Genomic DNA, 27017 nt, shown 5'->3' on the forward strand with positions numbered 1-27017 from the left:
CAGCTTAACTGTTTTCAGCTAATATTAAGAAATCTTGAGGAAGGCATTTAAATATGATCAACTTAGTGCAATTCTGTATGGACAGAATTTGCTTGAATTTAGACATCTCTAAAAAAACAGGTAGCTTTGCTTTCATATTCTGAATACTTACTTAAACTTTTTTGGGGGAATTTTCAAACACATAAGAATACAGAAATTTTTGTAATGCTCTTCCATGTCGTCATCACCTGGCATACACAAAAAACAACACAGGGCTAATTCCATTCTATCTACACCCTATTCTCTGCTGGATTCTTTCAAAACAGCCCGAGATATCTCATCTGCAAAACTTCAGTATGCATTTCTAAGAGGTAAGGGCAACCCCCTTTCAAAACATAATACCATGGGTATCACTGTCTAATATCCACTGGGTGATTACATTTACTGAATTCTCTCATAAATGCGTTTTTACTGTTGGTTTCTTCTAATCGGGATCTAAAAAACATCTAAGTGTGGCACTTGGATGTCATGTCTTTAAGACTGTGTTAGTCTATAATCATTCCAGCTTGTTTTCCCTTGCTGCATGCAAGGAAATTGTTAAACCTCTTGCTAACTGTGATGCTGTCATTCTAGCTAGCATTAGTGGCAAGGCTTTTTGCTTGTCATAGGGGATAGACTTTCACATTTCAAAGTCTTAATAATTGTGAATCCTGGGCAGACCACTTAGATTGCTTATGTTTTCGTTTGTACTGTGGTTCTTACAAAGCTCAGACCAGCTCTGTTCTTTTGCGGTTCACCTGAGCTTACAATGTCAGTGTTTAGTTCTCAGTTTCTTTACATTGATCTCTATAAATCTCTAAGTTCAGCTTCGGAGAGTTAACTTTTAATGCATCTTAAGTCACTCGTTTTTTCACATCTTAACATCTGTGAAATTGGTTGCATATTGAAACTGATGGTGATAGTTTTATAGGTGGCATTCTTTCCTATTTGGTTCATAAAACAATAGCATATCTCACAATCAAAGAAGCTTTACATTTGGTTAAACATACTAGTTTATTCAAACTAGCGGAAAAAAAGACCCCTCCCTGTGGAACTTCTACCCTTCCCTCCAAACAGTGGGCAGGACAACACTGGGAGGAAGGTCGACCAGTCAGGGTTTGAGAAGGGACTCCTGAGCAGCCAGCAGTGGAAGATTGCTTCTCCTGACCTTCCTTCTTCCCGCTCGTAGAGTGGAACCCACCCCACTGGTAAGGGAGTATGGGAAATGCTGCTTCCAGGCTTTGTACCTCTAAGCACAGGGGGCAGTTTGGACTGGGGTGGTCATGACTGTCACCACCATGCAGTACTTTAGAACACTTTACATTAGTCAGTCTGTACATTAAATGTCAAAGAGCTTTAACTTTTCTCATCTTATATAAACCTAGCATGCTACATGTTCAATCTGCTTCCAAAGGATTGACTTCTGTGCCTGGTGGAGTATGACTCCCCCACCCCACCCCCCACGCATCAAGGGACTTGAGCAGCCCACGCCAGCCCAGACAGGTGAAGAGGGGAGGTCAAAGGTGAAGCAGGGCCTGCAGAGGCCATAACCCTGCCCTGGCCGCCCCCTTGCCTCTGAGGGGTTATTTCTCCAAATGACTGTGCTTAATTAAGGGCTTTAGTCCTTCAGCTGAAGAGCAAGACACAGAGTAACTGAAGTATTATGACACCACTCACAGCCACTTGGGGCTCGCTCACATGCTGTATCATAAGCAGCCTGAGGCTCTCCTTTCCATGAATGTTGAATCCCCTCAATGATGTTCTAGGCAGCTTGAGGGGAGGAGCTCGGCCCCTTATGTCTGAAGGATCTCCCCTCAGTGATGATATTGCCCCTAAAGCTAGGGAAGGTGGTCCCGTAACACCAGAGTTGTCTCGTGTGTATCAGGAAACGTGGGCAAGCTCGAGCTGAGTCTGCACTCACTGGGGAGAGGCGCTTTCAAGGATCAATCCCATCAAGCTGCTGGACAAGAGGGGGAACGTCGGGAGGGAGTGGAACACTGTCTGCCATGCATTCTGAAGGTGGGCCCTGGTTTGGTTTCCCTCCCCTAGAGGCCCCCGTCATTCCCTGGACTTATGGATACAAAGCAGGTCCCAGCATGACAGTCTAGAAACAGGCCCCAAAATGTAAATGCACTTCATTTCCTCAGCCAACTGAGTACAATCCCTTCTGCAGACTGAAAAAGCAGCGCTTTTCCTCCCAATTACACTGTTCCCAGTTGTGGTGTTGAATTTTTAATTTCTAATAATATTACAGAAAGGCATGGCTTTTTCATGCTTACAGAGGTGGCCGGATTTAAAAGTCTGGGAAATCCTTCTCTGGAATATGTCCTGTAAGATACTCCAACCATCAGAAATCACGCAGACGAAAGCAAATGCTCAATGTGCCCAGAGCGCTTCAGAGCTCTGGTTGCAAAATTCTGGCCACAGACACAGTGTCCAAGGTGGACTGAGAGGCAAAACTAGAGAAAAGATTATTTTAAAAGCCTGGCAAGTTTGCAGGAGGCTAACACAACATGCTATTCTCTGCACTAATAATTTACAAACCAGAAAATGGTTCTGAATCACCCGTCTCAGACAGCAAACGGATGTCCCATTCTAGTCACTTGAGCATCACCTCTGGAGCCTGTTATGGCTCTGTCACCTTCAGTGAACTTACAGGACAGGCTGTCGAGAAGCAACAGCCCAGGCACTGAGCAGCAGCTCCTGGGGCGGGTGGGCTGAGGAGTCAGATGCTGAAGGCAATTCAACCCCAACCCTGAGCCTCTAAGGCCTTCCCAGCACGTAAGCTGGGAGAGCTGAAGGCAGAGAGGCAGTATGGTTTCTGGCCCTGGTGGTGAAGGAGCAGCCAGAATCGCCAGCCAGACTGTACTCAGGTGGGACAATCTGGGGGCCCTGGCATTTTCTAGCAAACTCACTCCATCAATAACATTGCAAGTAACAAAGGGTTTGTGGACAGAGCTCACTGATTTAGCTTCTGACTGTTCCCCTGGGTTCTCGTTTAAGGAGAACCCAGGGGAACAGTGCAAGACACCAGCCGTTTACCCCTAGGAATCTGTTCACCCATAGACTGAGGTCAAGTGTTAAAAGTAGAATACAGTGGTACCTTGGTTTTCGAATGTCTCTGTTGAAGATCATTTTGGTTTTCAAACCCGCTTCGGAAGTCGAACATGCCACACGGCTTCCACTGAGGGCAGGATCCTGAGGCCCAGCTGTCGGCTGTTGAGTCCTCAGTTTTCAAACGTTTCAGAGCTTGGTCTTCCGGAATGGATTACATTCGAAAACCAAGGTGCCACTGTATTTTGACATATAAAACCACAAACTTACTAGAGTGATTCTCTTTCAATAAAACCAATTCATACATAAATGGAATGAGATGACAGAAAATCACAACTGAGGCTTTGACACTAGTTTTTGTAGTTATTTAACTTTATTATATTTTAAAATTTGAGAACTGTAAAACATAGTATTTGTATAAACACCTGAGGACTGTTCAGCTGGACACAGCACTTTCAAACAATTTGTGAGGTTAAAAGTGTAAATTAGAATTTTGTCTTTTAACACAAAAGGAGTAACATAGATAAACTAACTCTTCTTTTAACACAAAAGGAGTAACATAGATAAACTATCTCTAAAGAGATAACTAACTCTTTAGATCACATATGCCCAGCAAATCGTTGCATTTGTTTATAAATGTAAAGGACACTTGGTTTTCTAAAAAGAAAATGTACATGCTGGCCCCTGGCGAACATTTACAACAAATGGCTAATACAATTAGCACCAATTCTCATAGCTTATAAATATTACAACTAATGTCATACAATATAATAATGCAATAAATAACAAAACAATGAATATGTTTTGCCTGAAAGTTCTAAAGTCCAAAATGACAAATCAGAACTAATGAACCTTCCAAAGTTTAGTAGAATAACTGGCTCAGAAAGCAAATGAAAAGATATATTGCACAGGACAGAGAACTTTCCTGTATGGAAACCCTGAAGAGTGAGCTGAGAAGTACTTGTGATGGCAAATGATGTGCATATTCATTACAGAATAAAAACATCTCACTATATGTAGAAGTACAAAGTGCCATTTTAAATTCAGATTCACTTGTGTGTATACTTCAGATACAGAATAAAATATAAGTATGAAACAGTATCCATATGAATATACATCTTTTTAAAATTTGGACACAGGCATCTTCACAGGGAGATGGGAGTTATAAATGGCTAAATATCTGAGCTTATGCAAAATATTTTAAAAGTTATAGCCCATGGACAAACAATAGCGTGGGGAAGGCCTAGGGCGGGGTGGGGGTGAAGCAGAGGAAAAGAAGGACATCTGTAATACTTTCAACAATATTTTTTTAAAGTTTTAAAACATGTAAATTGAATGGAAAAGAATATAACCAGACTCTAACCAAACCTCCCTTGTACTGTAAGATCTATTGCATAAAACAACCATTCTATCTTATAATTTATCAAAAAACTGGTAGGAACAATTTATGAAAGCTTATAAAGTTATTTTTTTCTTTAAATATGAAGAAATATAACACACAGAGAAATAACAAAAGGACAGTAATTTATATGGCTATTCCCTTTTCGGAAACGGGTAGAACACAAACTGAACACTGCTATAAAAGACAAAAAGTGTTTGAGAAAGAGATGATGTCTGCAGTTGTATCTTTAAATTCTCTTCTAAGGAAAACTTTCATGGATCTTATTAAATTTCTCTTTGGGATTTAGCTACTTTGGCTCTATACATAAACATTAACTGAAATCAAAGGTGTTTCTCATATGAAGTATATTTTTAAACTATACAATGACAATAATAAAAAGATATCCAGAATCAACTACCAATTTGAATATACTACTAGTAATGTGTTAAATGGTTTCTAAAGAAGCAGAATAAACTGCAATGTAGTTCTGCGATTCCAGATATAACAAATTTTTAGAGAAAACTTCAACACAAACATTTCTAAGGGCAGAATGATTTTACAACAAGATGCATTGGTCTCCCAGAATTAAGTCCAATGTAAATCTACACAAACGATTTTTCAATCTTCAATGCCTTTTTCCACTTTAAGCTTTTCGATGTAGTGGCACACCTTCAGAGCTGTCCCCAGCTTAATCCCCATATACTTTATCATAATTTCACTCTGGAGCAATAGCAGAGCTGCCCCATCAATGTCCTATGGAGAGAAGGCAATTACAATAATTAATAATGTTTTCATATTTTATCAGAATGGTCATTTCTTTATATATAAGAACAAGTAACATCAATTAGAGGGCAGCTCATTCCAGTTCTACATTCTTTGAATATGCATCTGCTTGATGAAAACTATTAAAAGATATAATTTGTACAGCTGAAGCATCGTTTGATCATTTGTAAATTTACTTCAAATGTTAAGAAAAAGGATATTTAACCTAATATCCTAAAAATGTCCTAAGTGTCAAATTACCTAATTTTAAATACTGTATGATGAATAAAATAGGGAAAATAGCTATGATAGAGTAAAAAGTGTGAATGGTAGAAATGAGTTTCAGATGGTCATTAATGTTTTTAGAAAGGCCAGGAATGAGTATGGTAGCATCAATGCAAACTGTAAATGAGCTAATCAGTTGTCTGATGCTAAAAAGATGCCAAAACTAATTATTGATTTTCGCACCCTATTTAAAAGGGTGTATCAGATATGTGGCCACTAATTTTATCCACTAGGAAAAAACTATAAAATTTGACTTGATAGACACAGGCAACCTTCTTAAATTCTTTATTAATCAACTGATGCCACTGGAGCCTATTATTTGGTTTTCATGAGATCTGGTTTAAAAATAAAAATTTACTGAATCATATATCACTGTCTGAAAAGATCTGAAATCCGAGTACTCCCTTTGTTAGGCACCTTCTATGCTTTTTCTATTATGTAAAACTAGAAATTAAAGAAATTAGAACTTATAAAAAATTTATTCCATGTTACTTTGTAAATGGCAGGACAATATCAGCATCCCCAACTGTCAATAACCATGTAAGGTTAATAGAACTGAGCCAAATGGAGTCAGTTGCTGGATTCATCAGGCATCATAACTAGGACAACACCTTTGTGGGGTGTCACAGGTGTCATTACAAAGGAGAAGGCACCTGAGAGTGAGTGAGTGTGCTGAACCATCTTCTCTTAAGAACTTGAAGACCTGCAGTATTTTAGGTACTTGAGTACCCATTTACAGCACAGATCCAACCTCTACCACTTAAGGATCTAACTTTGAGCAAAGTAACCTGTCACACATATGGAAAAATCACTTCATAGGGTTCCCCACCATCCACACTAATCAGTATCCAACTGAAGAGCCTGCACAGAAGTCAACTCAAAGGCAGGAAAACCAGATCAAAAGATACATTACATGTTGCCTGAAGATGTCAGCGAGAGGGGCGAGTGTCTCAGGATCTGCTTGCTGCAGAAACAGGATCACTTCCTCTACGGTCCAAGTTGAAGGGTCATCAGGGAAGTTTTGTTTTAGCATATACAGGTCAGTTCCAACTGATGAACCTGCAGCTTCAATGGGGGGGGGGGGGAGACAAATCATACCTGACCTGATCATTTTCCTGAAAGAAGAGATGTTAGGTAGGGAGTAATGGTCTCATTCCTGGAAACGTGTTAGGCACCCTGGCAAGGAAGTATAAAATCCAGTGAAAGCTTAAAGATGAAGTGAGGATGGGTGCCCATGAGTGTCCCATCCGACCTCCCCCTGAACAACAAAAGCAGCTTCAGAAGTTACCTTAAAGCTTCAAAGCTCATAAAACAGACTGAGCAATCTGAGTCCTCTTTGGCCACACGCAAATACAGCAAAAGATGTGTTACTTGGGTCAATTAGGTTAATCTAAGCTAACCTATTACTCTTTTTTAAGTATTTCAATGAATTTCTCTCTTATTGGTCTGTCTAGATTAGACTTATGTTACTAGCTAAATACAATGGAAATTCCCCAAATTTAGTTTTTTAATTGCGTACATTTATTCACTTTAATCAATGAATTTCAAAAACCCCATTATCTTTGAGAACCAAATTAGTTCTTTACTGAATCTCTCCTATATATTCACTATTGATATTTTAAGCATCATTTTACTCTTTAAATTCCTGTCTCTCAAGGCTTAAATGCTTATCTGAATTTTGAAGAAAACAAGATGACTTTATGCTCAGCTAGATCAGAAGTAATTTCAACATTACATTCAATACTTCTTTTGAATTTAATTACACAGTAATAGCTGTTTTGATTGAAGGTTTATATGTTGAAAAAATAACGGAGATATGAAACTGAAGTGCTCATATAACAAAGTTTTAGCTGTGATGTGCAATAAGTCATGCCGAAATTTCTGTGTCTAGACAAGTACTCATTTTTTCAACTAGAGCACTCAACTCTCTATAGTGTGTGATAACAGAAGTGGGTTTTGTAATTCCCTAGGAAGATTTGTTTCTCTAACCAAGGACTATCAATATTATTTTGATCTTTCTTGTGTGTGAATTAGCCAAAGGTATACCTTTTCTTTCCTATGATCCTGGCTCTGGCCATTTCAAGAGCATTCTGAGTATTTACCCAGGAAAAGGGTAAAGAAAAACAAAAGATGAAACACTCATAATAGGATCATTATGAGTATTAGCGGAGAAGAGGCATGTCAATTCATTAGCAGTATCTAGCACATAACAAACACTTAATAAATGTCATCATTTATGAGAATCACAGTCATCATTATGAGAATCACCCAAAACCAGCCCTCAAAACAGGAAACTAACAGCTTCCACTAGCTTGCACCTAGGATGTTGAATATAGGTTAAATAGTACTACTTGTAATACGTGTTGTTTCACACTCACCAACGATACCTGGGACACGGGGAGATGAGGCAGCATGGCCGAGGCTCTCATTTTCCAGCAAAGTTGGGTAAGTCATCGTCTCAGGGTTGTGTGCTGGACTGGATTTGCCTTGGTCCAGCATGGCTGCAGGTACTGATGTGGAAGCTTGGGCAGCTGAGAAGACACTAGCGGTGCTGTGTGCCCCTGAACTGCCAAAGCAGGGCGCAGCAGGGGAGCACTGCACTGGATCAGTGGAAGTGTAATATGGAGGATCCGCCTGTGTGTAGACAGGAGGAAATGTTGGACTCTGGCTAAGGCGCGCCTCCTGGTCATCGTAGTATGACTCGTGATTCTCTATCAGGGAATCCTGTGAAGGGCAATATGTTCCTACAATATTGCTCTGGAAATCATCTGTTGGTCTTCTCACTGGTGTAGTTGGGCTATAACTTTCAGTACAAGAGAATGAAGCGGGAAGAGGCACATCCTTCTTCTTTGCTTTCTGCAATTTGACCTTTCTAGAAAGCAGGTAAGTATAATGCTTGTATGCATATCCAAGTGGCTTCTGAAATGACAGAAACCCAGCATAATAAACCAACTGTGAGTGAGCAAACAGTAAATAAAGTAGTGAATACATTAATATTTATTATCTATGCAACAATGCTTTCTATTATTAAAGATTAATGTTCTACTTAATTGTATGATTTTTATTCCTCTTCAACCCTACCTTTCGATTGCATTTTATACATTATGGTTACAAACATAAAAATACCCATTTTTAATACATTTCTCAAACCTAAACTTCAACATTCTTCCTAGTTTAGTTTCCCATCTGTTGCTACAAGTAAGGATCAGCCTTGCAATCTCAGACTTACTAGTTCTCTCTCACTTCTAACTGACGGGCAATTTCAGAAACCAGAGGTTTATTATAGTTGTGAAAATATTTTTATGACACTTACGCGATTTTGCCAGATTAATTTTGTACGAAAACGGTAAATTTTTGAAACCTTTCCATTAATGGCATCAAACTTCTTATCCAGGTTTTGAATAGCATCCTGGATGACCTATAATAATACAATCTATTAGCAGGTTCTACGTCAAGAGAAAACATATAAGAATATACCACTAAGTCAAATTTTGACTGCTAGGGGGGAAAAGTTCTCAAGCCATCAGAAATGTCTTGCTTCCGACTTGATACCTGGTTGTTGGTGACATAGAGCCCAGCTGGTTGACATAAGGAGTGCAAACTTCCTACACTACTACTCCATGTCATACAAGCATTTTAAGAAGCTTAATTCTGGAAAGTAAATGTACCACAATTCCTATAACCCATCACATTTATGATGGAGTCATTTTACATCAAGGAAGGTACTATTTTAGGAAAGAAATTTTCAAATCTACTGAAAAGCCAAAGAACCTCTTTCGATATGATGCTGACATGAACTAATAGGCAGTGAGCATTCCAGTCTGGAAAGAACAGTGAGTCAAATATATCAGATGTGACTTCTGGCTTCAAAACATTTTAAAATCATGCAATCAACAATTAACACCATAAAATCTCTAAGTACACATCCCTATATGCCAGTCAGGCATGTGACTGACAGAACCTGAGAATTCTTGAATACACAGAAATTTCATTCAGGCAAAAAATACACTTAAGTAATAGACCAGAGTGATTTCCTCATTCACTCATTCTAATGAACATTTATTGAGGGCCTACCTACCACCTGTCAGAACCACTTTGCTAGATGCTGGAAACATGGACATTAAGAAAAACCAAACAGCTCCTGTCCTTAGGAACTCCCGTTTCAGCTGGAGAGAGACAAAGAGATGCTTCCAACAGAAAAAGTGAGTAGCAGCCTGGAGGAGGGGTTCTCAAAGTGTGGACCGTGGACCAGCAGCCTCAATGCTCTCCTGCTAGAAATGCAAAATGCCCTACCCCAGACCTCATAAGTTGGGAACTCAGAGTGGAGGCAGCAATCTGTGTTTTCACAAGCTCTCAAGGTGATTCTGATGCCCAATCAAGTGCAAGACCCACTGATTGGCCTACAGCACTAAGGTAAACAGTGCAGACTCTAGGGGGAATAAGGTTGGGTTTAAATATTAGAGTTCTGCCACTTACTAGCTCTGTGACCTTGGTGAAGTTACTTAACTTCTCTGTGCCTCAATTTCCTGATGTACAGAATCAGGATAAAAAGATATCTGAGTTCTCTTGAGGACAAAGCAAGGTGCTATAGTATTGTTCATACTAACATAACAATACTACATGACGACTGGTCTAACAACACTCAATCATCCATTAATATTAATATTACTATTATTACTATTGTGGCACAGGTAAGAACAGGAGGCTAAGTGAACACAGAAGAGCAAGACCTAACCCAGATTGGCAGGTGGTTTCAGACAGGCAAATGTCTACATTGAGAATTAAAAGATGAGGACATGTTCACTTAGTAAAGTTGCATGGAAGGACACACAGGGCAGAAGGAATAGTGTACTCGAAAATACCCAGAGAGAAAACAGGAAGTCAGATGTTTAGATAGTGAACATAACTGATATTCAAAGAGCTGGGTTATTAAGGGAAGGAGGGAGGAAGGATGACAGTGAAGGAGGGATGGGAGGCTAAAGAAGTCATTTTTTAAATTGTGGGAGAATATGCTGAGAGTGATAGACACAGAGGCTGAAGGTACAGGAGAGAGAGGGATGACGCATGAAGGCAGGTGTCTGAGCACAGGGAAAGAAGGTCAGGTACAGAAACCAGCAGAGGTGTTAGCCTTACAGAGAGGAAGACACCAGAAGAGGAATGGATCCCAAGCAAGTTTGTTGGCTGTGGGGAGAGGAATTAGGGCTTGGAAGGGATTTCTGCTCCACACCCTCCATTTTCTCCATTAAACAAGCAGCAAGGATTGGGTGCCTGGAGCTCGTGGGGGGATGGGAGAAGGAGCCGACTAGAGAGCTGCTGGAGGATTATCAGGCAGTGAGTGTACAGGTTCCAGCAGAGGTCCTCCCCTCTGCTTCCCAGCAGGCACAGGGCTGGGGTTTTACTAAAGAGGATGCTGGGGAAGGAAAAAAAAGAAGAGATGAAAGTGCTGCACCACAGGGTCTAGACAGGTAAGAGGAGTTGAAGAAAGGAGAGAGCTGGCACACTAGGAGAAACAGAGTGGATCCCTTCTGGCCATTCCAGGGCTATGACTTTGGGACCTGAGCATTTCTTATATATCCTAGGTGCTACATCCCACCACATCCTGCACAACTGCTCAGAATGCCCTGGCAGAGCAGTGTCCACCTAAGTCGTTGTGGATGCTTAAGTAAGGCAGGCCAGGAATAGCGCTGCTCAAAATCAGAACCTTCCCTCCCACTACGGCCCACCCTCTATATACAGCTTCCCCAGAAGACTTGATATGTTCCCTTTAAGCATTCCACTTCTGTTCTCAGTAATAAAAATACTCACATAAATATTCTTTAATTTTCAAAGTATGCTAACTCATGTTATTCAAGATACTCGATACGTTAAGAAACATTTTTTATAAATGTTCATTAGCTCTAGGGTATGCAGCTCACAAAATCCTTGATAATTACATACATCTATCTCTAGCAACATATTTTTTACAAAATCCCTTCAAAACTATGTAAGATATACTCTTGTAAAAATAGGTAGGCTGTCATTTTGTTTCAACTGAGATATCTTGACATGCATTTAGGCACATACTACATACATTTCACCCAAATCAGCCAATTTCCTTAAAAAGAGTATGTTGGAGAAATTACATATTGAACAATCTAGATGAGATAGATATAACTACATTTAATCAGTTAAGGGCTTTTTTTTGGGGGGGGGGAGCTATAAAATCTACATACTGCTATTTCAAAGTTTTCACCTACAGATGCTATCCAAATTAGAAACTGTTAAAAGTGATCACAAAAGCCCGGCTGGGCGTGGCTCAGAGGTTGAGCGTCGACCTAGGATCCAGGCGATTGGGGTTCGACTCCTGGTCAGGGCACATGCCTGGGTTGCGGGCTCGATCCCCAGTGGGGGACATTGCAGGAGGCAGCCGATCAATGACTCTCTCATCATTGATGTTTCTCTCTCTCTCCCTCTCCTTTCCTCTCTCTGAAATCAATAAAGATATATTTTTTTTAAAAAAGTTACCACAATGGAGTGATGATTATAAATAATTTAATACAGCAAAAGTTCAACTAATTGTATACTTATATAAGATAAAGAGGATTTCAGCTTAATACTTTGGAAAACTACATTTGACAGACAGAACTTTGGTACCTGGCAATGACTCAGGACATCCACAATTGTTTTTTGTTGCTCTTCATAGGATGTGTCAGACAGAACACTTTGCTGCTAAGATTTTAAATATTAAGTATTAATGGTTTACTTCTGTAAGAGCCAAACTGAACATAAAGGATAAAAAACAGTTTATATTTATTTAAATTGTTTTTACTTTTTACCAACGTTTTAGAATTTCAGAAATCTTAATCTAAAGCAGAGACAAAATAAAAAACTCACATTAATGATAATAGAAATGACTATTGCTAATTAAGAGAGGGAGTAAGGAAAAGAATTTATTATATTAGAATGACCTACGTTTAGAGTTTTGTACTGAAAATGAGTATTGCTCCCAATTCTCTACTAATATATAAGAAAAAGAGGGAAGTAAAATGGTTAAATGCTCAATGTCTAATGAAAGGAGGCAAACAAATTCATGAGAGAGTAATATTTTTTGAGTGTAGTTTAGAGGTGCTCTACAGTATATGAAGAATTTAAATATCTTTAAAATGGTTAACTGTTACTATATTTGGCAAATGGCAATTAACATTACTTACATTGACATATGCATCAGCAGGCTTTGGTTCATATGCATAAAGAACGCCGTTATCATCATCACAAGTAGATATTCGAGTTCTTACCTAAGGAAGATTTATTAGTAAACTAAAAGGAAGCATGAAAGATCGAACTAAAAAAAAAAACACTGAGGACTTCAATTTCACTTTCAAGAAACTCCAAAAGCCTATCTGTGGTATTAAAGGACCTTTGCCCATTGTAAATAAATACTATGACTACAAGAAAAGACTGGGACTACTTGCAAAACCTCTTGTGTACCTCAGGGTAGAAAGACTAGTCGTCTTCTAGTAATCTGGCACCAGAACTGCTATAACAGCAAATATTTCTAATCACAAAGAACCATGTTACATGGCTTTGGATTTTTAAACCATCCAACAGTGCCACTCTATGGACAAAATAGGAAACACTTGAGTACCTATTTCTTTAAAAAAGTTTATTAAACCTTTATTTTCCTGATTAAGATTTGTTTTAATTAATAAGTATGTAAGTTAATTATTGCTAGTGAAACAATAATCATAAAACATCTTCAATTCCAGATATTTCTACATAATTTTTTTACCAAGGCTTTTTTTTTTCCAGGAGCACTTTTAATTAAAAAAATTTTCAATTACAGTTAACATTTAATATTGTTTTGTATTGGTTTCAGGTATACAGCATGGTAGTTAAGACAATCACATACTTTACAAAGTGTTCCCCCTCATATTTCTAGTACTCACCTGGTACCAGTTATTGTAATATTATTGACTATATTTCCTATGCTGTACTTTATATCCCCATGAATATTTTATAACTACCAATCTGTACTTCTCAATCCCTTCACCTTTTCTTGATAAGTTATTCTTTAAATCACCTTAAAATATTTTTTGGAATGTTTTAAATAAATAGATAGTAAATAACTATTAAATTTCATTTAGTTAACTCTTTATTCTAAGAATGAACTATGAACTATAGGAATAATTTTAAAATAAGCATAAAGCTATGCATGTCTGTTTCAAATGATATAACCAAAATAATATGGAATTGCTATAGATTAGTACTTATAAAAATATCCTATCTTACCCTTGTATTGTGCCTTATGCGTTTCCAAGTGCTTTCACATAATTATGTCAGAAAAAAATGGACTCTTTGTAGGCAGTTAACATTATCTCCAAAGATAAAAAATGTTAGGACTGATGTAACTTAAAAAATTGCCTTACCACTTAGGTGGCAGTAATATCTACATCCTTATATAAGAATGTGTTTTCTGTTAAGCCAAATTATATACAGCTTAAAAATTTATATTTTTATTCATCTTCAGGGATCTAGAAACATACAATGTGACAGAACGTACAAGAGCCACAAACACTCTGAAAAACCGTTTGGCACATTCTCATAAAGTTATAATTATATCAACCCTATGACCTAGCAATTCAACTCCTGAGCATTTACTCAAAAGAAATGTTAGTATCTGTTCACAAACTTGTATATGAATGTTCATAGCTTTATAGATCACTGTCACATCTCATGAACTAAACACTTATGATATCTGCTTGAAATTAAATTCAATTTAGAAAAGAAATATAGCACAATGAACAGAACAAAGGCACATTTTTTTTCAATTTGAAATACAAACCACATCAACTTCACTCGAGCAGCTAGACATCGTTGTGCAACAGGAGCAACTTCACTTCTCTGAGTTGGACCTAATTATTTTTACACTTGCTGGATAATTTATTTGTGAAACTGCTTGGTCACCTAGGGCTGATAAGCCTTCTATTCCTGAAAAGCAATGCATAAAAATGTTACTTTACACACTACCTTAATAAATTTTGTATGGATATGTTCTCACAATGCCAACTCAAATTGGAGTCCTGGTTGAATTTTATAATTTTCCCATTCATGATTTAGAATAAACCTCTAAAGCTTGAAGGGCTACACTGCCCACTCTCGTAGGAATAAGAGTCAAGATCAAACACAATTCCAAATTGTGAAGTGAATGCTTCACAATTTAAAGGCCAGAGTAAATGCTGGAAACAAGAAAACACCATTCCTAACTGGTTTGGTAAAGGAACCCCAGCATGCCTCCAAATGTGAGTCAGGATGTGTTCCAAATGTGTTCCAGATTGGGTCCCCACCAGGGCGTGGGCTGGGCAGACCACTTGAGACACCACCTCCTCATCTTTCAGGTAAAAAATGGGTGAGATTATCCCTAAGGTCATTTCAGCTCTAAGACTATGGTTGCTTCCATAGTTAAATTTTATATTAAACCTAAATAAATGTATGTAGTCTTGGTTATGGTTCTGAGTCACTTAACTCTGCAAATAGGAAAAAACATGGAGTACAATGTAATCATATTATATCCTGTAGTAGGGATTTGAACCCTGGCTGGAATCCTGGCACTGGAAGGGGAGGGTACATGGAGGCCAGTAATGACAGTCAGAATGGAAAATTAACTCTCAAGTTAGATAAATGTAGGCTAATACTGTGGGAAATATTCAGTTATAAAATACATCCAATTTGAGCTGTAACTTCAAACAAATTTTACTGTTTTGGACTATGTGTATTTTTCCAGATAATAACAAACTATGAACAATTAAACTCTGGTATTTTGGACAAAGGAATAATACACAGCAACAAGAAGAAATTAACTATTGCTATACACAATAAGGATTAATCTCACAACCATAACACTGAGTAAAAGCCAGATACAAAAGAGAACACAGGGTATGATTCAATCTAAAATTCAACAAAACGGGCAAAAGTAATCAATAGCGGAAGAAGTCTTTCAAAACCAATACTTTTAGATATACCTCAGTCACTTTACCAACTTCTTAGTTTCCTACCACACAGATAGCCATTATTCACTTAAACAGTCCCTATTCATGGATGTCCCACTTCTGAAGTTTTGCTCTTACAAAGAACATGCAGAGCAATCTTATACCTCTACCTGAACTCTCACAGAATGAAAATAGCAAGTTAAAAGTTTCCCAACTCTAATAGTATTTTACACTCTCACTGTATGTCTAACAATTTTGTTTTATAGATTTATATACATATATTTTTTCACTCTAGAAAATTTGGAATATAACACAAGGTACAGATAATAATATCTAAGAGAGATTTTACTGCTTACTCTGCCAGGCAATGTTTTAAGTGATGTGTTAACTCATTTAGTATTCCTGACAACCCTACAGGGCAGGCTCTATTATTATTCCCATTTTCTTTACGAGAAATCTGAGGCAAAAAAAGTTTAAATAATTTACCCAAGTCTCATAGCTAGTAAGTGTGGTGCAGTTTGGCTCCAGAGTCTATGTGTCTTCCTTACACAGTCTTAATTATTCAAATCACATGGAATCCCTTCTATAACAATAACAATATAAAATCCAAACTCCTATTAAGGTCTACAAGGTCCTTACAAAGCAAAGTCAGAAGCCTCCACACCTCTCAGAGGTCACCTCTTACCACTTGTCCCTTGGCTCTAAGCTGCCTAAAATATTGACTATCTGGCCTTTTATAGACAAAGTTTGCCAACCATTGTCATACACTCTTACAATCAGACAATTCCCTACTGAATAATTACAGTAATGCAAAAACTTGGCTGCAGCTAGACACAGAAGCCACGAGCATTGAGTCTACCATTCAATTTCTACCTCTGAGGCGCCCATGCACAAATCAACACCTGTCTTGCATTCTGAATCTCTTCACTCCTGTCATGCCTTCTGCCCAAGATATCCTGCCATGTCTCCACCTGGGAGAAACTATTCAACTTCCAGGCTTAATTCAGGTTCCAGATCCACAAAGCAAAGGTACTATGTCACCCCATCTGGAAGTGACACTGCTTTCCCCAGTACCAGAACACTCACTTTAATGCTTTTAAGGCAATTGTCGCACATGAGAGGCAACTTCAAATACCATTAAGACTTAGGCTTGGGGCCAAAATACCTGGGTTTGGGTCCCAGTTCCTCCTCCACTTACTAGCTGTGTGACTCTGGACAACTTACTTAATTTCTCTGTGCTTACTTTAAAAAATCTGTATAATGGGGATAATAGTACCAACTTCACAGAGTTGCGAGGATTAAATGAATTAATATATGTCAAGTGCTTAGAACAATGACTAGCATAGCAAGGGCACCCACTTTTGGCTACTATTATTTTATTATTTTGATTTAGGCAGGTATTTAATCTCTGTGTGCCCTAATTTATTAACCTGTAAAGTTGGAATAATATCTACTTCACAGGGCTGTGAAGACCAAATGACACAGTTAAGCAATCAGCATCATGTCTTGTTTCATAGCAGGCACAGCAAAAACTTTGTTTTCCTTTCCCTTCTTCCCACAAGGTAAATAAAGCTTGTGCAACATTTTCTTAGAGCCCGACCATGACTAAATTTTGCAAAACTAGCATAATTCTTTAAATTCAAAATCCTGCAAAATGAGTTTACTTAAAATGCTCATCCATATTTTACGATAGAAAAACTAAATTCTTGACAGCATAAGACCAAAAAGCCATCTGGTTTTTATAAGACGTATTTTAGACATTAAAGACATTTCAAAGACATTTTTCAAAAGTCATTTGAAGATTCTGCTCCCAAGGTACAAGGCATTCACTTGCCGTCAACTTACCACAATGGTGCGGGATGGGACGAAAGCGACCCTTCACCCGAAAGCAAACTGCAAGGAATACATAGCCAAACAGGGCAGATTACAACAGCCAAGCCACTCTATTTTTTTTTTTTTTTAAACAAAGCTCTGTGCCGCCTTGGCAGGCGTTGCTCGGTGGTTAAAGTCGGCCTGCGCACCCGAAGGTCCCGGGCTGGATTACCGGTTAAGGACCGGAGGGGAGGGGGGGGAGCGGTAACCAAACGATGTCTCTCTTACACGATGTTTCTCTCCCCACTCCCTTCCACACTCTCTAAGGAAAAAAAAAAATCAATGGAAAAATATCCTGAGGTGAGAATTTAAAAAAATAACGACTTGGAAATATTAAACCAGTTTAAAACCCTAGAGTTGTCCGAATTTCGGGAAAGCCGCGTAGGGAAGGAAGGGATCCGCAACAGACGAAGTTATCCAAGGACCGTGCTCAACCTAACACCTTTCTTTTCTTTCTCCTCGTTTAGGTATTTACAGTAAAACAGCGAGGCTGCACTACCTTTGATAAAAACCGATTACCATCAAAGCCTCAAAAAACAATGCCTCGATCTGCCTAGGACGAAAAAGAATGAAAAAAGACCAACTAGTTCTCAAAAGTCAGCACCAAGTACGCAACAAGTGGCCAAACCGCAAAAGCTCACAGGCCAGGCATCCCGGGAGCGGCGGTGGGAATCAGCCCGAACCAACCAGACCCACTCCCCTCAGCGCCGCTGAAATTTAAGTCTAGACTTGTTCTTCCAGAAAAACAAATTCTTCCTCTTCCCTCACAGCAAAGCCTCTCTCCTCACCCCGAGCCCTCCCACCCCGCCCCGCAATTCCCCAGCCATTAAAATAGCTCAACGGTTTTCTCACCCACACCCAAGACAAGGGAGTTCAAGGAGAGGGAAAAATGACGCTGGATAAAACCTTTTCTGGAGACAAATCCTGTCACACCGGCCTCCGGAAGACAAGGTAAGCGACGGGCTGCAGAGGCTCTCTCCGAGCGGCGGGGCTCTCCCTCAGCGGCGGCGGCCCTCTCCGAGCGGCGGCGGCTCTCCCTCAGCGGCGGCGGCCCTCTCCGAGCGGCGGCGGCCCTCTCCGAGCGGCGGGGGCTCTCCCTCAGCGGCGGCGGCTCTCTCCCAGCTGCGGCGGCTCTCCCCCAGCGGCGGCGGCCCTCTCCGAGCGGCGGCGGCGGCGGCCCTCCCCGAGCGGCGGCGGCTCTCTCCCAGCTGCGGCGGCTCTCCCCCAGTGGCGGCGGCCCTCTCCGAGCGGCGGCGGCGGCCCTCCCCGAGCGGCGGCGGCTCTCCCCCAGCGACGACGGCGGCGGCTCTCTCCGCGCTGCGACGGCAAAGACGCACTAGAGGCCGCACCGGAAGCCGAGCTAGATCACGTGACGTCCGGCCTAACTCCTCCCGCATGCTCAGGACCCCAGCACGCACCAGGGACCGCCCTCGACGCACAGCAGCAGTTTATCAAGCAACCCCGAGGGCGCATGCGTAGCCCTTGGGGAGCAGGACGTTGCTAAGGAGACAGCCTAGGGAAGGGGCTTTGCTTCCCACTGCGCAGCTGCTGGGCCGACATCCCAGATTTCGGTTCGCGGAGGCTGGTGGGATTGGAACCCGGTGCTAGACCGCAGGCGCGATCCTCCATAGCTGAGAGGGGTTTCTGGGGCTGCTGCGCAGGAGCGACGTGCGCATGCGCGCGCAACAGTTCGGTGGCTGGGAGGGTTCCCCGAGGCAGCTCGCGGGGGTGTGGCATTCAGGCGCGTGGCGTCCACTCTGTCAGTGGTTGGTGCTTGGAAGCTTTCTTTTTAACGTAATTCCGCCCCTCCCCCTCCCAATAATGCGCCACAGAAGTCGAGGTTGCGTGGACCCTAGTTGTGCCCTTCAGTGTTTGAATTTGAGCGGGAGAGGGGTAGGGCTTTAGCTATCGCGGTTAGGTACAAATTCCGACCCTGGAGCCAATTTTCTGGATTGGAACCCCAGCCCCAACAATTAGTTGCTCTGTGGCTCTGGGCAAGTCAAGTAATGCTCTGTGCTTTTAGTTTCCCCACCTGTAAAATGGGCACAATATGGGGAGTACATGAGTTAGAGTAAGTAAAGCACTTAGAAGAGTATCTGGTGCATGAATTTGCTATGTAATAAAGGGTACATGATATTTAGTGGCATGATGTCTTACATATATCTGTATCTATATATCATCGCGAGGCTGCCCATCTTGGGAAGGAGACACAGTGTGGCACAGTCTGAGTACTTAATCAGAAACAAAGGTGAATATTACAAAGTAAAGCCAGGAAATCTTTTCCTGGCCCAGATAGGGGCTACAAGGGAAGTATATCTGACATTGGAAATGTGTTTCTTCCTCTCAAATACAAAGCTAGATTAGAGCCCATTGTAGAGACAGTATTATTATTATTTTGCTCATACTTTTGCCATAGCAGTTACCCCTCCTTTATGTCCAGTTCCCTATATAATGCTTGTGTCTGTGAAACCCCAATTATATAACAATAAAGAGAGAAACCGGTTGTTTAATCGCAGTCACGTTTATTTGCAGTTTCTATACACACTTTCTAGGTAATCAAACTTTCCTGGTACATTTTTTTGAGAGGGGTTCACAATGAAACTGTCACCATTTTTACTAAAAATAAATACAAGACTTAAGGTGTTGCACAGCTCTAAAATATACAAAGGCTTGAATTGAATGTAAACGTTGAAAACATCTTACAAAAGAAATCATTTTTGCAACAATTTAAAAAGTTCATATTTACAAATATTACAAAAATACAAAATGGATGCAAGTCCATAAACCATTGTCTTTTCGGCCAGCATGAACTGGTTCTAGTACCAAAATAGTTACACTTCATAGTTTTAAGTCTTTGTCATGATCTAGTTTTCTAAGCCAGTCACCACTGCAGCAAATGTACTCACTCACTGACCTTTGGCAAGAGCAAACAGTGTGTTTTGTTTGCTATAACTAGTCCATGTCCTCTACTTAGCCAAAACATAAAAAATCAAAAAGGAAAAAATTTCCCCCACACAACATAGACATGTTGTATAAACATAAAAAAACAAAAAATTAGCATCAGTGCAAACAACAGAAGAAAAGTTTGGATTGATGTTTTTTGCAATACCTAATGTGTGTACCCTGCTTCAAGATGGCAGTGATGTTGAAGATGGTCCTCTAAATCGTGGTCTTATATACTATGTAATAAAGTCATGTAGAATATTCCAGATTACTAAGGAATTCCTTCCTTTTTTAAATTCAGTTTGTTAATACTATTTTCCACAGTGAACTTAAAATCCATCTTTATTTGGGTTTTTTAAATCTATGAAATATAAAATAGAGAAACTCTGCTATAGATTTTAGAGTAAACAAAATAAGTAAAACTATAAGGGTTAGTTCTGTGATCATTACATACAGAAGGTATCTGATTGCCTCACAATTCAAGTCAATATGCATTTTAAAATATACATGGTACCATTACTTAAATTAATGTCAATAATAAAAAGGTGACATATTTATTAAAGCCAATTCATGTTTTCTATTCAAGATTTAGAATCACTTTTAAAGCCCACATACCTTTCTTTACACTTAAAACACCCCTAACTACACAAAGCCATACTGCAAACGAACTGCTTTATGAAAATTACAAAAGATCACCTTTTGTAATGACTGTTTCTTATCGCATTTGTCTAAAAACTTTATTTTTAAAATTTTGCCAAGTGTACTTTTCAAAGCATGAGAAAAAGATATTCATGTTCCAATGCGGTGTCAAACCATGCCGGTTTTCTTAACTGATGGGTTCCAATGAGAAATGATGGTCCATTTTTTTAAACCCCAAAACATTTTTCTTTTAATAAAAAGTATAACACTTCATAAATGTTCAAATGTACCCTTTACCAGGTAGCTTATCTATCCCAGCCCGAGAGTGCGCACGCGCACGCACACACACATTCTCCCTCATCTACCCCACCACCCCCAGCACCCATTTTACATACAAGGATGACAAGAAATTAAGAAATACAATTTATAGTGAAAACAAATAGTAGAAGCCAGACTTGTTTTTTCTTTCCAGACAAACAAAAAAAACCCCAACAGCAATCAGATTCTCTAATTCTCAATCTGTAACATCTTGGAAAGTGTTTCTTCTGAAAGATAGCATCTTCTTAGACCAGGCTTTCTCCTTCATATTGAATGAAATCAAAACCACAACCCCCCTTTCACACATCCTACTTTCCCAAATACCACTTGCATAAGCTTAAAGCCAGCTGCATATCAATTTCTTGGTAACTCTGGTATGTTCTACCATTCTAATTGCATTATATTCTTTTATAGGCCATATCCCTCCTTAGTTCTCTCCACTTTCTACCTTCTCCCATTCAAAACATATTCTCAGTACATAAATGCTCATATTTCTGACATATTTCAAACATTAGCATCAGTTCATGTTAAAATCAGAGGTGTAAAAACTATTTGCAGATTTCAACTTGTAACTACATTTTTTTTTCAGTTTTAAGACAAGAAAATTCAAGTAATTTCAAGTAATTCAGCTTGTTTCCCTGCCTTCATTTTATCAGAGCGCTTGCCCTGACATTTCCTTTCCCACCCACCACCCCTCCCCTTTTGCCATCAAGCAGATATAGTAAAATCAGACAAAAACTCAGTTGTATGTAGCATTGTGAACCAGAGCTGTTCCCCATTCCCAGCTTAACAGTGAATATAAATAATGCATATACACATACCTATTTCCCAACTACATTGTTCACAGTGTCATTTCTGTTAATTTTTAGGTAGTACGAATCTCATCAGCACAGAGAGAAGCTTCACTGAAAACTCATTGCAGGTATTTACTGATAAATCAACAGCTCTGTGGCATGCTTATGTTTTATTTCTGTTAAAGAACCTGGAGCTAATTGCTAGACTGTTTAAGGAGTTTTAACATTATCTGAGTCATTAGATTATGACTGCTTATGTCTCCAGTAGCCTAATATAAAATATAACCTAAAATTAACTAGTTTTCCCTGCTCATTCTCTTTAAAGCAATCCATTGAAAAATTAAAGTTTAAAGGACACTGTCAAATGCTGTTGTTCAGGGCTTTGTATTGAGAATGATGATTTCTCTCATTGATTTAAAAAAATCAAAAGCATGCTTTTCATTCTGTCCAAATCACCACATGGCAAATCATAGCCATGTGATTATTAGCTTGTTTGGTGCTGCAATTTGTCACAAAAATGATTAGGTCTGAATTCCTTATTTTAAATTAATCACATTTCAGTATATGACCTCAAGATTTCCTTTATTTCACCAGTTTAAAATTCATATATGAGGTTTATCACTCAGAAATCATATTGGTGGACATTTAACTATGGTATTTGATATGAAAATGGTATTCACAGAATACAATTATTACACTTTATCTGTTGTGTTCTATAAACAGTTGGTGTGCAGTAGATAATTGGCCACATGTCCACTCGTCATTGATAAATCTATTTACACATTTTTATCAAAAATATGGTATTTACATGTGTGTAGTTCTTCTAAATTTTGCTTTAGTTCATTTTAATGTAAAAAAATACCAAACCTCCAGAGTAATTTCATCTTCGTAAGAATTATGACAGTGGGGGTTTTGTTTTCTGAATAGGCAGCTCTGGGAAATTTTTTTTCTAGGTTTCATGAAAAGCAGACATTTTAAAATTCTATATTATCAAAAGGAATGACCTTGGGTAAATCAAACTAAGCTAAAGAAATATATGAAAGACAGTGCAGCTACTTAAAAACATGGAAAACAATCAAGAAAGACCAAACCACCTTGGTTCCCCAGCAAATATTTAGGAATTCATTGGTAGCGAGTGATGGTGCCCCGTGATATGCTGGCTTCTCCCTGGTCCTCTGTTCCCTTCTCCCACTCTCGCCGACTGAGGGTTTTGGCCTTGACAGCCAGTCTGGCACGGCCACCTATGTGGAGCTCTGGGAGGATCGGTCGTCGTGCGGGCTCCCGTCGGAATTCTCCGTCTCTCCCTCGGAGATGGCCTGCATGGGCGCGTTGTACAGCCTGCAGCGGACACTGTAGCGGCTGCTGCTGGCCACAGGGGGGACTCGAGAACGTCCAACCCTTGCTGATGCTGAGGTGGCAAAGGTCTTTGAGGCAAACCCTTCTGTGTTAACTCGTGGGGAGCATGGAGAGAGTGGGGACAATGCCTCGGCCCCAGGTGCCCCATGATGGGCTTCATGGGTGCTTTGGGGGGACTCGGTTGTGAGCTCCCCAGGAGGTTTAGGCAGAATGGGACTCTTCAGGATCTCAGTGGCAGACATGCGGTAACTGGAATCCGAACGACTGCCTTTCTTGAGGAGTAACAGCTTAAACTCTTCATTTGACGTGTTGGACTTTTTAGCATTTCGATAGATAAGGCCAGGAGACCTCTGGCTGTTTGGGGTAGTCACATTGCTGTTGGGTGAAGTGACAGAACCAGTGCTGCCACTGCTACTGCTGCCAAGAGACGCTCTTGATTTGCTTCGAACAGACATGTCCCCAGAATCTTTTCTTCCAAGTACTTTCCTTTTAGACCTTTTAAGAAAAGGAAGAATCTCAGTCCAGATACATTTTTATAAAACTGAAAGTGTTAAGTCACATTCACACATCTCCTTAAAGAGCATTTCGGTGCGCCCTATCTGATCGGATAGTAAGTATTAGAGCCATGGAGATCAGGAGTAGGATACAGTCCTTTGCCCTTGTAGTACTCACAGCTGGAGGGAAATTCTCTGATAACCATCGGATAGAAATTAAATTCTGGAAATGGCCATTTCAAATAATGACTAATGTGGAGATTAGACGTTCCAGAGGAGCACTTATTGGGATGTTTTAGAATAAGAAAATCCTACACTCCCAGTTAGAGTGTAGACGGTGAAGGAGTGTTGCTTTCTTTTATTAAATCTGTCTTTGCAATACAGATAATGCTATGATGTCTGGTATTCCAATGAACACTAGAAGAGCAAAGTAGATGGAACTGCGGATGGGACAGGATTAGCCATCGGTTGCTGGTTTATAGGCTTGGATGATAGTTGTGTGTGTCTCTCTGGGAGGGGGTGCTATCATACTATTCAGTCTGCTTTTTAAATAAAAAAAAATTCTTAGGTGACTTTTTAAATAAGTCAATCCATTTTGGGCTGCAAATAACATTGTTCATAGCTGCTTAGGAACATCAACAGTGTATTAATCAGTAAGCCAACTTTCTGTGAAGAACTGAAAACCTAGACCACATCTGGAACACTTAAAGCTGTGTACACTGTAAGCTATCAAGAAAATAAAATCATTCTTAAGAAGATACAAATAAATGGGAGCATATACCATGCTCATGGGTAGATAGAATTAGCATCATTAAAATATCTTTGCCCTGGCCAGTGTGGCTCTGTGGTTAGAGCATCAGCCTGCGCACCAAAGGGTCACGGGCTCGATTCCTGGTTAAGGGAACATACCTGGGTTGCAGGTTCAATCCCTGGCTCCAGTTGGGGCATGTGTGGGAGGCAACCAATTGATGTCTTTCTACTTCTCTCTCATACCTATATATGGTCAATTAATCCATGACAAAGGAGGCAAGAATATACAATGGGGTAAAGACATTCTCTTCAATAAATGGTGTTGGGAAAACTGGACAGATACATGCAAAAAAATGAAACTAGACCACCTTAGTGGTTACACCTTATACATGAATAAACTTAAAATGGATTAAAGACTTAAATATAAGACCTCAAACCATAAAACTCCTAGAAGAAAACTTAAACACCAAACTCCTTGACATTGCTCTTCAAAGGAAACCATCAACAAAACAAGACAAGCTACAGAATGGGAGCAGATATTCACCAATAATATATCTGATAAAGAGTTAATATCAAAAATTTATAAGGAACTCATACAACTTAACACCAAACCAATAAACAATCCAATTTTAAAAATGAGAAGAGGACCTGAATAGACATTTCTCCAAACAGGACACACAGATGGCCAAAAGACATATGAAAAGTTGTTCAGCATCACTAATCATCAGAGCAATGCAAATTAAAACCACAATGAGATATCACCTCACACCTGTCAGAATGACCATCATCGATAAATCAACAAACAAGTGTTGGCGAGGGTGTGGAGAAAAGGGAACCCTTGTGTACTGTTGGTGGGATTACAAATTGGTGTAGCCACTACAGAAAACAGTATGGAGGGTCCTCAAAGAATTAAAAATAGATCTACCTTATGATCCAGCAATTCCACTTCTGGCTATTTATCTGAAGAAATCTACAAACGAATTCGAAAAGATGTATGCATCCCTATGTCCACTGCAGCGTTATTTACAATAGCCAAGATATGGAAACAACCTAAATGTCCATCAGTAGACAACTGGCTAAAAAAGCTGTGGTACATATATGCAATAGAATATTATTCGGCCATAAAAAAGAATGAAACATTACTGTTTATGACAACATGGATGGACCTAGAGGGTATTATGCTAAGCGATATAAGTCAGACACAGAAAGACAAATACCGTATGATTTCATTTACATGTGGGATCTAAAGAACAAAATAAAAGAACAAACAAAACAGAAACAGACTTAAAGATACAGCAAACTGATCATTTCCAGATGTGAGGGGGATTGGGGGACTGAGTGAAAAAGGTGAAGGGATTATGAAGTATAAACTCTCAGAATAGTCACAGGGATGTAAAGTACAGCATAGGGAATATAGTCAATAATACTGTAATAACTCTGTGCTGTGCCAGGTGGGTACGAGGCTCATCAGGGGGATCACTTCATAAGTTATATAAATGTCTAACCACTATGCTGCACTCCTGAAACTAATAGAATATTGAATGTTAACTGTAATTGAAAAAAATATATAAATATAAAATATACAAGTTAGAATATATGTGTTTATAATACATGGGGAAAATACAAAGGAATATACTCCATATTTAATGGTAGCTATCTTAGAATGACTGCATTTCCATTTTCTATGTTAAATGCTCCTTTCAAGTTTGAATTTCTTACAATTCAAGTTTGAATTGCATTGCATTTGCAAGAAGAACAAGGAAAGATTCAAATATTTTTCCCTTTAAAAAAAACACAAAATTGTTCTTGTCACTATGCTGCACATACATACACACATACATACTATACAAATGCAAATCTGGATTAACAAACTCAGTAAGTCTACCAAGCCTAGGTACCCATCATCATATTATTTATCTTGATAAGTAAACCAGTATAAATTCAGCGAATCTTCAGCGTGACTCAGTTCATTGATAGTATTCTAAAAATCCATAGGGTAGAGAAAATGTCAGCTTTGCAGTTAGAGACCAGGCTGATTTGGGTTCACTGAAACATTTGTGGTTATCTTGTGTATGCCAGTGTCCAGCACTCCAATAGGGTAGGAGTTTCAAGCTAACATTTATTTTTAGCATCTACCATATTCTAGACACCAAAATGTTATTTTATCATCAAAACTGAGAACGTGAGCTGTAAGTCTCTCCATTTCCAGTAAGGGAATAAGTAAAGAGGTTTTCACTGACTCAAGACTGGATGAGAAATGGCAGCATTGGGATTCAATTCTGGGACTTTCTGTCTCCACTACTTACGTTATATCCACTATTCCAGAAACTAGCATTTGGTTCTTTGGGGTAAGAATTTGGCTCTTTAACTTACATAGCATTTTAGT

The 27017-nt window shown here is 39.4% G+C and overlaps 2 protein-coding genes across 11 annotated transcripts in view; both read right to left on the bottom strand.

The window, feature by feature from the left end:
- Positions 1-3423: 3423 nt before the first annotated feature.
- SCML1 (Scm polycomb group protein like 1) lies at positions 3424-18698 on the bottom strand. Of its 7 annotated transcripts, none has more exons than XM_081125856.1 (8): positions 18244-18692; positions 14322-14467; positions 12691-12774; positions 12134-12208; positions 8814-8918; positions 7888-8419; positions 6414-6559; positions 3424-5206 (listed from the first exon to the last, which is right to left on the bottom strand). In XM_081125856.1, exons 2-8 carry the CDS (start codon positions 14349-14351, stop codon positions 5072-5074), a joined length of 1107 nt encoding a protein of 368 aa, XP_080981982.1. In that variant the 5' UTR covers positions 14352-14467; positions 18244-18692; the 3' UTR covers positions 3424-5071. The 7 variants fall into 7 exon arrangements, with proteins under 7 accessions (XP_080981982.1, XP_080981981.1, XP_080981980.1 ...); XM_081125855.1 differs by having other exon boundaries at positions 6414-6565; XM_081125854.1 differs by having other exon boundaries at positions 7879-8419; positions 18244-18691.
- Positions 18699-19851: 1153 nt separating this feature from the next.
- NHS (NHS actin remodeling regulator) overlaps positions 19852-27017 on the bottom strand; it is a 322109-nt gene continuing 314943 nt past the window's right edge. For all 4 annotated transcript variants that reach the window (XM_081126603.1, XM_081126602.1, XM_081126605.1 and 1 more), the window contains one exon: positions 19852-23882. In XM_081126603.1, coding sequence (XP_080982729.1) covers positions 23273-23882 — 610 coding nt within the window. In that variant the 3' untranslated portion in view covers positions 19852-23272. The remainder of the gene's footprint in view (positions 23883-27017) is intronic.

Source organism: Miniopterus schreibersii (assembly GCF_964146895.1).
Source record: "Miniopterus schreibersii genome assembly, chromosome: X".
NCBI lineage: Eukaryota > Metazoa > Chordata > Mammalia > Chiroptera > Miniopteridae > Miniopterus > Miniopterus schreibersii.

What these genes read in the sequence shown, in the direction of transcription:
- SCML1 (XM_081125853.1), bottom strand. Translation starts at nt 14,351, where the DNA reads ATGTCTAGCTGCTCGAGTGAAGTTGATGTG. An exon ending in CTGCTGATGCATATGTCAAT is followed by an intron (nt 12,209 to 12,690) that starts GTAAGTAATGTT and finishes TTAAAATCTTAG; the next exon opens with CAGCAAAGTGTTCTGTCTGA. An exon ending in CTGACATCTTCAGGCAACAT is followed by an intron (nt 5,207 to 6,413) that starts GTAATGTATCTT and finishes TTCTCTCCATAG; the next exon opens with GACATTGATGGGGCAGCTCT.